Source organism: Microcaecilia unicolor, chromosome 13 (assembly GCF_901765095.1).
Source record: "Microcaecilia unicolor chromosome 13, aMicUni1.1, whole genome shotgun sequence".
NCBI classification, from domain to species: domain Eukaryota; kingdom Metazoa; phylum Chordata; class Amphibia; order Gymnophiona; family Siphonopidae; genus Microcaecilia; species Microcaecilia unicolor.
In genome coordinates this window covers 74,448,606-74,464,466 of record NC_044043.1, presented here as the reverse complement: position 1 = coordinate 74,464,466, position 15,861 = coordinate 74,448,606, and the positions used below count along the sequence as shown (strand labels likewise).

Genomic DNA, 15,861 nt, shown 5'->3' with positions numbered 1-15,861 from the left:
CTGTTACAGCAAAGTGATGTGCTTCTGTGGTTTCTTTTTAAACCTTTAACTGTGTCTCACACAGCACAGTCAAAGATGAGGCGCAAGTCCAGACAAATATAATCAAAATATCACTTCATATAATATAGATAAACAGCAAGTCAAATTTAGCAGTTTTCTTCCTTCACTGGTTACTCTTGATCTCACTCTGAATTCCCAGTTTATTCTGTGAACTTTGTTCCTTTCACTTCTTTGTCATGCAGTTCGCCCCATTTGTATTTTGTTGGTTCTCTGTTACACAAAATGTTTGAGCTATCTTATGCTCCATATGATTTTAACACCTCTTGTGTTATGAATGGGTTGCTCAGGCACCCCCTGCAATGCAAGCTGCCTGTCTGGCAGTCACATAATTCCTGCAGCCCCTATGTTTCCCATTCCTCTACCACTCAGATATCCTACAGTAGCTTGGCACATAAATATTGACAGGTGCAATGAAGTATAGAGACATGTGGCACTAATGTGGCAGTGCAAGGACATCCTAGAGAAGAAGTGATGCATGCAGTGTTCTGCAGACTACCCATCTGTGCTTGGCACCTACAGTTTACCTCACTCAAGTCCCATACTACCTTGCAAGTTAACTAGGCACTGTGCCATCCAAACACATGAAGAACTGTGTGTAGCCAAGAGACCATATATGAGCATCAGATTTATTTGTGGAGGACAAGATTCATCAAAGTGGCAGTCTTTCAAGCTTCTTATTTTGGGAATATGCCATCTCTGCTCAGAAACAGATGAAGAAAACTGCCAGTTTCCAGTTATTCAGGTAACACTTTGATGTGTAGTCATGGAAAAGGATGGGATCATGGGAGGTGCACGAGCAAAGTTCAAACTGCAACACTTTTTTGGGGGCTCATTTTCAAAGCACTTAGACTTAAAAAGTTACTATCAGGCTCATTTTCAAAAAAGAAAAACGTCCAAATCAGTATTTTCAAAACCTCTTTTTAGACGTTTTTCTCTGAAGTCCGTCAGAAGTGCGTCTAAATCTCAAGGGGGCGTACCAGGGACGTGTTTAAGGCGGGACTTGGGCATTCCTAAGATTCAGACATTTTTCAGCCATAATGGAACAAAACAAAACCATCCAGGACTAAAACGTTTTGAGCTAGACCTGTTTTTATTACGAATAAATACAACAATAAGTCACAAGAAGGTGCCCGAAATAACCAGATGGCCACTGGAGGGAATCAGGAATGACCTCCCCTTATTCCCCCAGTGGTCACTAACCCCCTCCCACCCCCTAAAAATGTGATGAAAAACATTACTTACCAACCTCTATGCCAGCCTCAGATGTTATACTCAGGTTCATTAGAACAGCATGCAGGTCCATGGAGTAGTCTAGTGGTGGGTGCAGTGCACTGCAGACAGGTGGACCCAGGTTCCTACCTCCTCCTACCTGTTACACTTGTGGAGGAAACTGTGAGCCCTCCAAAACGCACCAGAAACCCACTGTACCCACATATAGGTGCTCCCTTCACCTGTAAGGGCTGTGATAGTGGTGTACAGTTGGGGGTAGTGGGTTTTGGGGGACTCAGCACACAAGGTAAGGGAGCAATGGTCAGATGTATACCTGGGAGCGGTTTATGAAGTCCACTGCAATCCCCCCTAGGGTGCCCTATTGCTGTCCTGAGATGTCAGGGGGACCAGTCTACTAACTATGGACGTTTTTTTTTTTTTTTTTTCCGAAAATGGACCAAAAAACAAAACGTCCATAATATTTTCGAAAAAAAGATAGACGTTTTTCTTTTTCGAAAATGACCTTTCTTGTTCAGAATTTGGACGTTTTGTGTAAAATGTCCAAATTCAGATTTAGACGTCGTATTAAAAATGCCCCTCCATGTAACTTTGTAAGTCTAAGTGCTCTGAAAATACACCTTGTCTAGTGCACCCGGGCATCTAGGAACACCTGTACAATCTCCAGCAATTTTGTGAAAGCCCCAGGGAGTACGTGGATTTTGCTTCATCAGTAGTTAAGATATCACACGAAACCATCAAACTTGAGATCATTTAGGTGAAATATTTTTTAGGAATGTTTCAAAAGATCTGTTCTGTACAATCCCCCATTTGCCTGAGTTAATTTTCTTTCAGTCTGTTTTGAGTTCATTTTCAAATCCAGATCTCTTTTGACAGCACAGTGCATTGTCTGTTAAGCATTCTGAACCGTTGTTGGTTTAAAAAAAAAAAGAAACATTTCTCTTGTTCTCGCAGGAATGGAGATCAATATGAAGGACACTGGGTCATGGACCAGAGACATGGGCATGGTGTGTTACTTTGCTCGGATGAATCTGTTTATGAGGTATAGAAGTAATCCCTTATATACATAGGGTCTGAACTAATAACCAAACGTTAAAAACTCTGAGCAACTATTCTCAAGCACACAGGATAGGAAATGACTCACAATGCATTACACTTCCAAGAAATGTAAAAACATAATAAAGAGGTGGAAACTCACTATGGTTACTTTTGAAAGTACAGCCCAAAAGACAAATTTAGCGTTATACTAATCCACTTATTCTAAAGTGAGAATGCCAATGGTTGGAAAATTCTTATTGGTCAGACACTTAGTCCCGAAGAAAAGAATAGAATTATTTGCATAGAAACATTAACATACTTCACACATTTATTTTTAACAACTTTCCAAATGTTTCTTCCTATTATGGCAGTTAGTGCCATCTGTTTGTAAAGATCAAGGTTGGGCTTTTTTTTTCTCTGTTCCTTTTGCTAACTTTATTTTGCACAGAAGGTACTGCTTCTCTAAACATATAGCAACTGAATTTGTCTTCCATGTGCAGCCTCTCATTTTTTCCCCCCTTTGCCTGACCTACAAGTACTGAACAAAGTTACAGATAAATCAAGTTAAAAGTGCTGTGGCTAAGAGTTTTTCTTAAGGTACAAGAGATATTGTTTTTTTTTCTGGGGGCAGATAAAAGCAGTGGCTTAATTTTTGCATTTCTTTTGCTCGGTCAGCTTAAGGTGGCATCAATTATTAATCTCCCTTGGATCTGGAATGATATTTTGCATCATATGGCATCTTGAAATCTGAGAATTCTCACTGCCGAAGCAAAGTAGAATTAACTATTGCATTCTAAAGGTTTTCAGGAAGCATTGATAGCAAGCAAGGGGCGAGGGGCGGGAAGGGGGCTTTGACTGCTGTAACACTTTATGTTTTGCCCAGATCTTTGCTCTGAAAAACAACAGTATGTTTGTCAATAGACTGGAGAGTCTGGTTGTTATTGACCCATGCTACCATTAGGTGGCAGTCTAACATTTTGTTTGAAGCCTTTCAAACACCAGTACATGCAAGGAGTTTGGGTTTGCCTTTGGTCGGTCCCTTAGGGTTCATAAAATGTTTAATACTATAGTTAAATTTTCAGCAGAAACGTAATAGAAACAATATCCAACAACAGCGCGGCTTTCATTTTCCCTGTGGCACATGGTCTCCTTCCTACTAACTTAAAGTATTTGAACAGAGATATACAGATTTATGCAACATTCTTTAAAAAATCTGCATATGTTCAGATTTATTTCAAATGTGCAGATATTTATGCATTTATGGCTAGGTGGATGCATGTACCAGCCTCCTGGTCGAAGTGGTAGAGAGAAAAACTAACAAAATTCAAGAATGCTTGGATAAACCACAGAGGACCCCTAGTTGTAAAGAAGTGATGGGGAAAGACAGAGATCAACTGGGGTCTATGGCACTGCTCCAGGAATAACAACTTGGCATTCTGGATGGGCCTAATGGTTCTTATCTACCATCATATTCCATGGTTCTGTGCTGTGAAATATTTAACATAGTAAATGACGGTAGAAAAAGACCTGTACGGTCCATCCAGTCTGCCCAACAAGATAAACTCATTTTACATGGTATGCGATACTTTATATGTATACACGAGTTTGATTTGTCCTTGCCCTTTTCAGGGCACAGACCATAGAGGTCTGCCCAGTACTGTTCTTGTACTAAAAGTTCTAAAGCTAACGTGAAAGCCCCTTAAAATTTACACTCCAGCCCAACCATATCTATTCAGTCACGATCAGGGCACAGACCGTAGAAGTCTGCCCAGCACTGGTTTTGCTTCCAAATGGTTGCGGCGGCGAGGGCAGCAGGGGCGGGGCCTGAGACCAGGGAGGGGGAGAGGGTCCTGAAACCAGAGAGGGAGGGGGAAGAGGTCCTGAGACCAGAGGGGGGGGGGGGGTATCTCTGTCACACACACTCTCTTTCTCACACACACTGTCTCTCTCACAGTCAGTGTCTTTCTCTCACTCTCATACACTGTCTATCACACACTCTGTCTCACACTCTATCACATTCACTCTCTATGTGTCATACAGTCACTCTCAAACACTGTCTCGATCTCATACACTCTCAGTCTCACAGAGAGTCTGTGTATCGCACACAAACTCTCACACTCTATCTGTCTCACACACACACACTCTCTCACACACACTGTATCTGTGTGAAACACACTCTCTCACACTCACTGTGGCTCACATACGCACTCGCACACACTCATTCTCACACACACACTCTCTCACAGACACACTCGCACCCACACTCACTCTCTGTCACACACACACACTTGCACATTCACTCTCTCTCTCTCACACAGTCACTCTCACACACACTCTCTGAAACATACACACTCCGAGGAAAATGTTGCTAGCGCCCATTTCATTTGTGTCAGAAACGGGCCTTTTTTACTAGTGTATATATATTAGTTAACGCAGTGTAGGATTTTATGGCTACACAAGGGAAGAACCACTCGTAACAACTTTATCATGTGTACAAATCAATTGTACACAATGTTACAACTTTTAAGGTGCCAAAACAAACTAAGTACGTGCTGATGAATGTCCATCCCTAATATTTCCTCCTCTGCTTGGCTAAAATGAGGTATTCCTATGAGCACGTTTAGGCTGGAGAAGGAAAACAATGCATATACTTACCATGCATCGGCTACCCAAACAGCAGATACAACAAATATGTGGCCCCGTTAAGGGGCCCTTTTACTAAGCAGTGCTAAAAAGTGGCCTGCGCTAGGGCCACTTTTAGTGCCGCCAGGAAATGGGCAATTTTCCTATTTCTACAATAATGGCCACGCGCTAATTTTTCCATTAGCGTGTGGCCACTACCACGTGAGCACTTACCACACCTATTTTATAGGTGGTGAGGGCTCACGTGCTCATCAGTTAGCACGTGTCAATGTAGCGGCACTAACTGATTAGTACAGAACACGCCTCCTCTCCTGTCCCAGACCTGCCCCAGCACTAAAAAATTAAAACTATTTTTTAGCACGTGGGTAGCACGCGCACATGCAGAAACTACCGCAGGACGCCTGATCGTGAGTACCTTCTGCCTGCTAATTTTCAAAACAAAAATACCACATATGACTGGAAATGTCCTGATTTAGATTGTAAGCTCTTTTGAACAGGGACTGTCTTTTCTTCATGTTCAATTGTGAAGCGCTGCGTACGACTGGTAGCGCTATAGAAATGATTTATAGTAGTAGTAGTAGTAGTAGTACTACTAAGCCATGGTAGGCTACCTTGTGGGTAGTGCCTGGCAAAGCATCACTACCGCTGGGCGTGCCCAGGCTTCCTGCACTAGTTTTGTGTTTGCCACGCAGTGTTTCCTGTGCCAGAAAATATGTTTCCGTTTTCTAGTACGGGGGTGCGGTGTAGGTGTACACGGCGGTAATCAGCCATCGACTCGTGTTTATCCGATTACCACCAGGTTAACGCATGAGCCCTTACCTCCTGCTAAATAGGTGGCAGTAAGGGCTCAGACAGTAAATTGTCACCCACCAATATTTTTATTAGCACACAGCCATTTACTACTTCCATTTAAAATAATGGAAATTCCGGCTGCAGTAAAACGTGGCCTAGGTTGCGCAATTTCACGAGCCCACACTACTGCAGGCCACTTTTTACCACAGCTTAGTAAAAAGAGCCCTTTATTAGCTACATCTGAGTAAATGAAGAACTGTTAGAAAATTCTGATGTAGCTAATCCTCTCCTGGAGGTACACTTAACCCGTCAGACTTTCAAGACTAACGCAGTGAATATGCATGAGAGAGATTTTTATATCACAGGTATCTACTGTATTCGGTTCTATTTCATGCATATTCATTGTGGCAATCCTGAAAACCTGACTCTAACTCGGTGTGCCTCCTGCAGAGAATTTGGAAACATGGAGATGTGTTTGCAGCTTTGTCCTGATTCTTTGAGTTTGCTATTGGACACCTACCCCAACTGGGTGGTATGGCTTTGTGACTCTTTATTTGCAATCATCCAGATTATTTCCCCATTTTTAATTCCCTTCTTTCCTGGATCCTCCTCTATGTAGCCTAGTCAGTCGGGAGGTAAATGGTGCAAACAGTAACTAAAGACAAAGTAATGTGACCTGTAGATCCAGGGCCACCGAGAGACTGAACAGGGCCGCAACTCCACATACCATGGCTGGCAGGGGTCCCCAAGCCCCGCCAGCAGAAGCCTTCCCTCCAGCGCTGTTCTCCACCGCATTGCCTGCCCAGTGCGGCTGCTCTCCTCACGTCGCGCATGCTCAGTTTCATCAAAACCGAGCATATGTGATGTGTACGGAAGCATGGTTAGCAATGTGGGGAATAGCGCTGGAGGGAAGGTTTGGGGCTTGGGGACTCCTGCCAGCCAAACCAGGGGCCCCAAATCCAACTATGTTTGCTCCTTCCTGGCCTCTAAAGGGGGCCCAGCGCCTGGGTCTGTCTCTTTTCTGCTCCTGTCGGGATCCGGGTGATTGCATTAACATAATCACCCGGGTCCTGTCAGAAGCAGGAGAGAGACAGACCCCGGTGCCGGGGCCCCCTTGGGAGCCGGGCCGGGGGAATTTTGCAACCCCTTGCCCCCTCCCCTCTCGGTGGCCCTGTGTAGGTCAAAAGGTGCAGGATCAGGAGCACAAATACTCCTTGGGAGGGCTGCCTAGAAATTTGGAGATGAAATATTGAGATGTGTTTGCAGAGAAAAATAACCAGGGAAATTTGTGTGTTGATTAATGAAGTAAAACATTTGGTTTCCACATGAAACTTGTTTCCTAACTATGATTTCTCATCTTTAGCTTCCTCTGGCTGTTGTACAGGTCTTTGCAAAGCAGATGCTGTGTTTCATTCTGTCCCTATTACTTTTTCACTGTGTATTTTGGCTCTGTTTAGTTTGTCTTCTTTCCCAGTGAAAGGCCTGCTGCTTGTTACACCTGTTAACTACCAAGAACAGGTGGCAAATCACATGATTCTCTTCATCTGCTAGGCTTTTTTTCAGCAGTCTCCACTTGCATCCCATAAGAATAAAGGATAGCTGGACCAGAACAAATTCTGGAAGTCCACAGGAGGTATTTTTGAAAGCAGAAAGTGGCCAACTGGTTAAAGTAATATGCTGAGAATGAGCGGACCTGAGTTGTTTTGTCAAGGTCCACTCTTTGTGATTGGGTACGTCACCTTGTCTTCCATTGCTTCCAGTTCCTACACGGACTGTAAGGCCTGGTGAGGCTAATGTCAGGGGTAATTCAGAGGATAGTTGTCAAACATTTACCTGGGTAAATTGGCTATCTGAAAATTGCCCTCAATCTGGCTAAGCTCATGTGCTGAGTTCCGCAGTGCACTTATGATTAGCCAGATTGAAAGGAGGTTCATAAAATAACATGCCTAATTTATATTTTCAAATCTACATGTGTTTTATATGGAAAGCTTCCTTGCAGAAAAAAATAGATACAAAATTCCATAGTATGTGTATACTTTCTCTTTGAAAATGAATTGCAAAGTTTGCAGGTACAATGTAGCCACAGGGTTTGCATCTAGGAGGCAATTTTCAGACTGTTCACCTAATTGTAATAGCATGCCTGAGAGTGGGTAGCGTGTAGTCAGGTGTCATATAGCCATATCTGTACAGCTGCAAATGTCCCTAATTGCAAAGATCTGGTGTTGGGATTCTTGATTATAAGACAGGGATTTCTTTCATTTTGTGTATATGATAAAACACCCTTAAGGACCCTATGGAGCCTATTTCCAAAGCTTTGAAGGTATAGCTATCCTCATTCTGTGTTGTCGTTTGTGCTGTTAGCACACAGTAGAGTTAATTGCTCTCCATCAACTGCATGGCTGACTTCCCAAGTTCTAGGAACACCCTCAACAGTTAATACAGACGTTTGGACTCATACACCTTAGCTTTGGCTGTTAGTGTGCATTAGATGCTAAAGCTTGACCCAGGTTACTAAATATGCCCCAGTGTGTTGTGATCGTAGGTTGTGTGCTTATTTTCTATATGTAGGTAGATCTTGTACCATATATATGAAGTATTCTCTGAGGACAAGCAGGCCTATATTTTTCACAGATGGAAAATGCGGGTCCACATTGTCAGCCCTTAAAAATAGGGCTTTGAGCGCGAGACGCACACCACTACGCATGCACGAATACCTTTCTGCCCGCTGTGAGAATGCGAGACCAGCAGTTCTATTTTTTCCATGGTAAGGTGAGAACGCGTTCGTTATCCACTCCTCAAAGCTGGTTCGAACATTTGTTCTATTTGTGCCTTTCTTTCTTTCTTTCTTTCTTTCTTTCTTTCTTTCTTTCTTTCTTTCTTTCTTTCTTTCAAGGTTTATCTTTGTTTTATTACTTCCTGTATTTTTTTAGATTATTTTTGCCTTTTTTCTAAGTTTTCTTTGTTTTATTGCACTCACTAGGCCGCGTTTAGGCCTGAGCGCCAGTTAGGTTTTTCCCTTTTTCTGGTGCTCTCCCTTTTTTTTAGTACCATTGAGTCATTGTTTTGGCTGCGGATGTTTTTCCTTTCATGTCATAGAAGGTTCCAAGTGGCTTCAAGCGCTGCACTCGATGCAACAGGACCATTTCTGGCAAGGACACCCATTCTTAGTGTCTACAGTGTTTGGGGCCTGATCATAACCCTGCAAACTGTATTCTCTGTCTTCATATGAAGAAGAGAAACACAGTTGGCCAGAGAGGCTGAGAGAGAAAGATTTTTGGAGCCAGGTCTGAAGCCTTGATGTAGTCTCCTCGGTTCTTTTTCTATCGTGGTGAGGAGAGGGTGTGCATTTTTACTGTCTCCTCACTTTACTCGGTCCAAAGAGTTTTTAGTGACTTTCAGCGATTTTTTAAATCTTTATTTGTGTTCCCGTTGTGGAACTTCCCTTTTTTTGGCTTTTCCCTTTATTTTCTAGTTTGATTTTGCCTGTTTTTAAGTTTCCTTTCTTTTTCGCCATTATTTGGCTGTTTTAGGCCTTGACTCCTGCAGGAATTTTTACCTTCCTTTTTGCCATGCCTTGCCCCTTTAGCCGAGGAAGTTTTTCCTTGGGTCCATGAAGTTTCCCAGTGGCTTTAAGTGCTATACCCGGTGCAATCAGACTGTCTCTAGGAAAGATACCCATTCTTGATGTCTTAAGTGTCTTGGACCCAACCATAGCCCGACTAACTGTGTTCTTTGCCTTCGTATAAAGAAGAGGACCTAGGTTTTCAGAGAGTCTCAATGAGAGAGGATTTTTGAAGCCAAGTTCCTCAATGTCGGCATCGAGGTCAGAGGTGTCGGCATTGTTGTCTAACATCGCACTGGCATAGGGAGCATCGGTAAGCATGGCTGCTGTTAGACCCTTAGACACTGGGAGCAGTGAGGCATCGAGTGGGTCTCCACCTGCTAAGGCCTCCTGCTGTGCAGAGCCCCGGGGGGCCGTTCATTGTGGGACCTGACTCTGAGTCGACGCATGGATTTGACATCGTCATCGTCGGCACCGAGGAGCTTTGATGACAAGCTTTGGGTGAAGGCCAAGAAGCATCAACATCGATTGCCCTCGACGCATAGTGCTGGGAGCTCCAGGGTATTGAAGGATTTGGCAACCGAGAAGCTTCGCTGCTGGGAGGACTGCTCCCCCCCATACAGGAGTTGCCGATGTGTCAGTCTCCCAGCAGCCAAGAGCCAGCTCCTGCGTCGACCTCGGCAGTTCTGCAACCTGTGCCTCAACCGACACCTCAGTCTTTCCCGATGTTGGCCCTTGATGAGCTCATCCAAGTTTTGCTCTCTGAGCTGCTGGATGGTCTTTTGCGATGGTGTGCATTGGCATCTGGGGTGCTTGTCCCTACCCTGCCTCCCATTGTGGCCCTGCTTGGCCTTCAGCCTGCGGTGCAGCCTCCAATGAAGGAAGTTTCACCAGAGTTGAGGTGGGAACTGACTTCTCGACGCTGTTCACAAGGACATGGCTCCTCCATGTCGAGGCAGGTTAGGTCTCGACACTCTCACCGGGAGGTATTGTATGACACCAAAGAAATACTCATGGGATTCAGAGGAGGATCCAAGGTACTTTTCCTCAGATGAGTCCTATGGAATTCCCTCTGAACCCTCTCTTCCAGCTGAAAGGAGAAAGTCTCTTCTCCTGAGATCCTTTTATTCCCTTCTTTTGTCAAGGGCTGATGTCATTTCATTTCCTTTGGAAGTGGAAGACGAGTCCAGGGCCAAAATGCTCAAGGTCTTGGACTACATGTCTCCGCCTAGGGAGGCTGTGACTATCCCTCTTTACGAGATACTCCAGGAAGTCCTTGTTAGGGATTGGAAGTCCCCTCTGTCGGTCCCAGCTGTTCATGAGCGTCTACTTGTGAAACTTGTGCACAAGTTGTCAGACCTGGCTGAGACACTCCCTCCAGAGCAGGCTGAGTCACTTTGCCAGTTAGTTAAGCAGCAGAAGGCATGTCGAAAGTTCTTGGCCAGGGGCACTTACAACACTTTTGACGTGGCATCCAGGATCTCTGCTCAGAGTATAGCAATGCGCAGACTCTCATGGCTGCATGTTTCTGTCTTGGAACATTCTGTTCAGCAGAGGATGGCAGATGCCCCATGCTGGGGGTATAACCTTTTTGGAGAGAAGGTTGAGGAAGTTGCAGACCAAATCAAAAAACATACTGATACCATCTCTTCTCTCTCCCACCGGGCGCCTTCTGCATCTACCTTCTCAGCTAGGAGGACTTTTGGCAAGCCAAGGAGGAGTCCCTATTACTATCAGAGGCATAGGTACAACCCTTTGGCTCATCAGCCTACACAGGCTTAACCCCAGCATGCTCGTTGACGTCGACAGCATGTGCTGAAGGCCCCTGCTGCTCCCCAGTCAAAGTAAGGGACGAGCTTTTGACTGGCTCCAGCAGAGTATAGCCACAGTAAAAGTGTCTGTCCTGGATGACTTGCTGGTTGGGGGGAGGTAGTATCACTGCGCACATCTTAATGAGCACTCCTAACCCACCCATCATTATGGCCCCCTTGGTAGATCTACATGGAAACACTTAGGGCCCAGTTTTCTAAGCTGTACTATAGGCACGCAAACTTTTTAGTGCGCGCTAACGATAGAGACACCCATAGAAATATAATGGGTGTCTCTAAAAAGTTTGTGCAGCTTAGTAAATGGGGCCCTTAGGCACTATTCTATAAATGGATGCGGATCTGCCATTTTTGTCCAGTTTTGGTGCCTTGCATTTATTAGAACACTTTTCTGTGCCAAAAACTTAGCATGGAAGTAGTGCCTATTGTCAGGCACCAAATATAGAATTCTCCCATACAGACCTAATATTCCAGGTGGCAGCACCTGCTGTCCGAATAAATATTAATGTAATTTATTTATTTGTTGCATTTGTATCCCACATTTTCTCACCTATTTGCAGGCTCAATGTGGCTTACATTGTACCGTGAAGGCGTTTGCCAACTCCGGTAGAGAAACAAGTACAAAGTGATGTTATAGTCGAATGAGGTTCATATGTTACAGACACATTGTGAATCAGTGAAGGAGAGTTATGTAGTGTTCATTACGAGCTTTAGTTACATTGTGTTGCAGGGTTCAGGCACTTAAGTTGGGCCGGTAGGGTATGCCTTATTGAGCAGGTTGGTCTTTAGTAGCTTCCGGAAGTTGAGGTGGTCATACGTTGTTTTCACAGTTTTTGGTAATTCATTCCACAGTTGTGTGCTTATGTACGAGAAGCTGGATGCATAGGTTGATTTGTATTTGAGACCTTTACAGCTTGGGTAGTAGAGATTTTGGTATGTCCGTGTTGATGCGACTGTGTTTCTGGTTTGTAGGTCTAGTGCTTACCAGGTCCAGTCAGTGACTTTCAGTAGCATTATCCAGTAATGCCACTGAAATTCATGTAGGACTGCCTTAGTCATATTGGGGCAGAGCTAAGGCTGACCCAAAATTTATCTGGGTATTCAATGCTGGTACCTGGATAAGTATCTGAGCAAGTTAGGAGAACCAAATTTATTTATTTGGTACATTTGCTATAACATCATATCACTGAGAGACATCATAGCGGTTTACAGTTCAATACGGGATTAAAGAACAACACAATTAATCATGAAGGACTAAATGAAAAAAAGAAATGGGCCAGAAGGGGAAGGACAAAAGGGAACGGGGTGGCATCATAATACAACAAGAAAATACCCTGAGGCACTAAAAAATGTGACATTGAGCAGAGAGCACATTAGGGAAGGACTGAACAATTAGAAGTGCCAGAGGGAGTTACTTAGTAGGGAAGAAGAGTAGGAAATGCCCAAAAGAAAGGCCGAGTTAGGGAAGCAGAGTGGAAAAGACCTGAGAAGAGAAAGTCTTAAGGGTCATTTTGAACTAGGGAGAGAAGATATCAAATGAGTATCAGGAGGTAATAAGCTTCAGAGAGAGCGGATTGCACAGCTAAAAGTTGTAAATAGAATGTATCAAAATGTAAGCAAGAAACTGAAGTCGCAAATTGATTGTTATGCTGAAACTTTATTTTGTCGCAGTAGACCATTCCATTTTGCACTTTGTGGATGATGCAGCTTAGTGCTGTCCAATTTGCGATTCAAATTGATTCATTTTCAGCGAATCAATTTGTTTCTTTAAAAAAATCAATTTTTTAAAATAACTCACTGTTAGCCGCTTCCTCTGCCACCAGCCGCCTTCCTCTGCATCTTCTGTCTTCTTCGCGCAGGATACGTGTCCCACCCCCTCCATGCCGCTACATTCCCACCTTCCCCCGCGGCGATATTCCTAACAACCCGGTGGCTCTCTGTTCCTCAAGTCTAAAAGACACACTCTGCTGAGCTGGAGGGAAGCAGGGAAGATTGCTGTTCTGTCTTCTTCGCGCAGGATTCTTGTTCCGCTTCCTCCATGTAGCCACTTTCCCTCCTTCTTAGTCGCTTCTTCAAAAGCCTGCAAATCAACGAGTTTTTTTTTCCAGTCCCGTTCCCCTAGCCTAAAAGACACACACCACACTCAGCTCTCAGTTTGTGGCCATTAGTGTCGGTGAGCAGCAGTTTAACAGACAATGGATTTGACAGAGAAACAGAGTAAATCTAGGTCAGCATGCCCTGTTGGCCATAAGTCAGTAATATGGTCTGTATTTGCACAGTTGGATCATGAAACCATACAGAGTGGAGAATTTGTGAAATGTACGCTTTGCAAAGTTCAACATAGCGGTGGCACCAGTAATCTTTGGCAGCATGTTGAAAACATCATAAAGCAAAATTTGTTGATCTTCAAGCTGAAGACACTTCTAAGGAATCTGTTGTCTGACACTTTTGTGGCCACAAAGCCTAAAGCATCAGCAGCCTCTTCTCAAGCCCAGGTTTCATGCTTTTTCCACAAGCCACTTGCACCAGCAGATAAGAAAAAAATTGACACTGCCTTCATGCATTTTATTGTTATGCAACCATTTAGTGTTGTTACAGATGAAGGCTTTTTGGCCTATTCTCTCAACGGGTGTTATGCCATGCTATCACATCAAACTTTAGTAGAATGATTGAAGCTAAATATGATGATTTGTCCATCGACATTTTGATCAGCTTCGAAGTCCGAGGTATGCAAGCATTACCACAGATATCTGGACCAGCAGAACCATGGTGGCTTGTATTACAATTACTGCACATGGCTTAGATGATGACTTTCATGTAATGAATATTGTGCTGGATACGCAGTACATTCCAGAGAGACATACAGGTGACAATAAAGTAGACGCCGTGGAAAGTGCAGTGAAGGAATGGCAGCAAAAAGGCAAAAGTTTTGGAATTGTTACTGATAATGTTGCATCAATGAAAAAAGCACTAGAGAAACTTATTCGAAAAGGAATCTGTACCGCTCACCGTTGCTGCTTCAGACACACTCTGCAGTTCTGTGTGGAAGATGGGCTGTGGTCTCATCCAGCAATCTCTGATGTCATCAATAAATTCCGTGATATCGTCAGCACTTTCCATCACAGTACTATACTTACAGAAAGCTTGAAAACTGCTCAAGAAATGCTGGGAATGCAAGTGAAGAAACTGATTGGTGATGTGAAAACGCATTGGAACAGTACTTGCATTATGTTGCGAAGTGCAGTTGAATTGAAGTAATCCATAGGTTTAAGCAGCAGCAATAAAATCACAAAGAAAGGGTGCACCTGCCGAATGTGACTATGATCTTGCCCCAAAACTCATTGATGTTTTGCAGGCTTTTGAGGAAGCCACAACAATTGCACCTGGAGAACAGTATGTTACTGAGTCTGTTGTTCATCCACTGGTTGAATACCTGATTAATTCAGTCGATACAGTATACGGGGAAGATTCAGGAGAAGAAGTTGATATTGATGATGAAGGAAACCTGAAAGTTATCTCTTTATTCCACAGATTTCAAGATATATTATTTGTTAATTTATATAGATTAAGCAGCTTCCTGGATCCGAGATTCAAGTCAACCTATGTCATTGCAGTTGCAGCTCAAGAGATCGTAAAACTGCAAACCACTGATGTACCATTGCCATTGTACATTACCAGCTGTTCCAGAGTTTGGAACACAGGATGTGGATATGCCTTGACAGAAACGCAGTTTCTGGGAAACAGTGGAATATACAAGTGTTTCAGCTAAGAAAGCCAGACTTCCATCACAATCAGACTATGACAGTTATATTCGAATCAGATGCAGTGCAGAACTTGCTTGCTATAAACATGAAGATCCTTTGGAAACTGGCGGTGATGGTTTTTGTTTCTGGCAGCAAAGTCAAATGAAATTGCCATTACTGAATCGGCTTGCACAGAGTTTCTGTGTACGCCAGCCACCTCTGTACCCTCAGAAAGAATTTTTTCTGCTGTTGGACAAATTATAGCTGCAAGACGCAGTTGTCTGAAACCAGCCAAAGTGTACGAAATGATTTTTCTTAATAAAAACTGGAAGATGTATGATTTGACCAAACTCCACTTTTCACATGATGTAACACTGCATGGCGTGCTCACACTAAAGTTTGCCTTTCCTCAATTGCTGCTGCCTGTTTGTTTGGGATTTTTTTTTACCCTGTGTGTTATAATATTAGCATGTGGGCCTCACTATTTCAATCTAGTTAAATCATATCAAATTGAATCGAAAACCCAATTTTTTTGAAAGAATTGAATCGTGCTGAATTGGACACCTCTAGTGCAGTTTTGGCAGTCTTGGTTTGGACTATTGAATGCTAAGTCATTGTTGTCCACTGGATTGAATTGTTTGACTCCTTGAGGCAGGCGCATCTCTGCACTGAAATGCAGGACTGTGTCGAGTCTTTTGTTCATACTTCAATAAACGATTGCCCTTGTGTTGGAACTCCATTGGTCTTCCCCCTTCTTTTATTGGTTCCCCTTGTGGGATCGCCCAGGAGAAACAAAGGGGTTTAGAACTTCTTCCATCGAAAGAAACCTGAAAAGTATTGAAGGAAAAATATGAATGAAACCAGTTAAAGACAATACCCTCTAGCTGTGATAGAAGGAGGGAGTGGTTAGTGATATTAAAAGCCAAGCTTAAGTCAGGAAAACATCAGTGGTACCTGGATAACTTCCAGC

The 15,861-nt window shown here is 43.5% G+C and overlaps 1 protein-coding gene across 1 annotated transcript in view; it reads left to right on the top strand.

Annotated features, from left to right (window-relative positions):
- Window positions 1–15,861, top strand: part of MORN1 (MORN repeat containing 1) — a 265,209-nt gene that overhangs the window by 40,283 nt on the left and 209,065 nt on the right. The window contains 1 exon segment of the mRNA XM_030185675.1: window positions 2,242–2,329. Within this exon segment, the coding sequence (XP_030041535.1) occupies window positions 2,242–2,329 (88 nt within the window).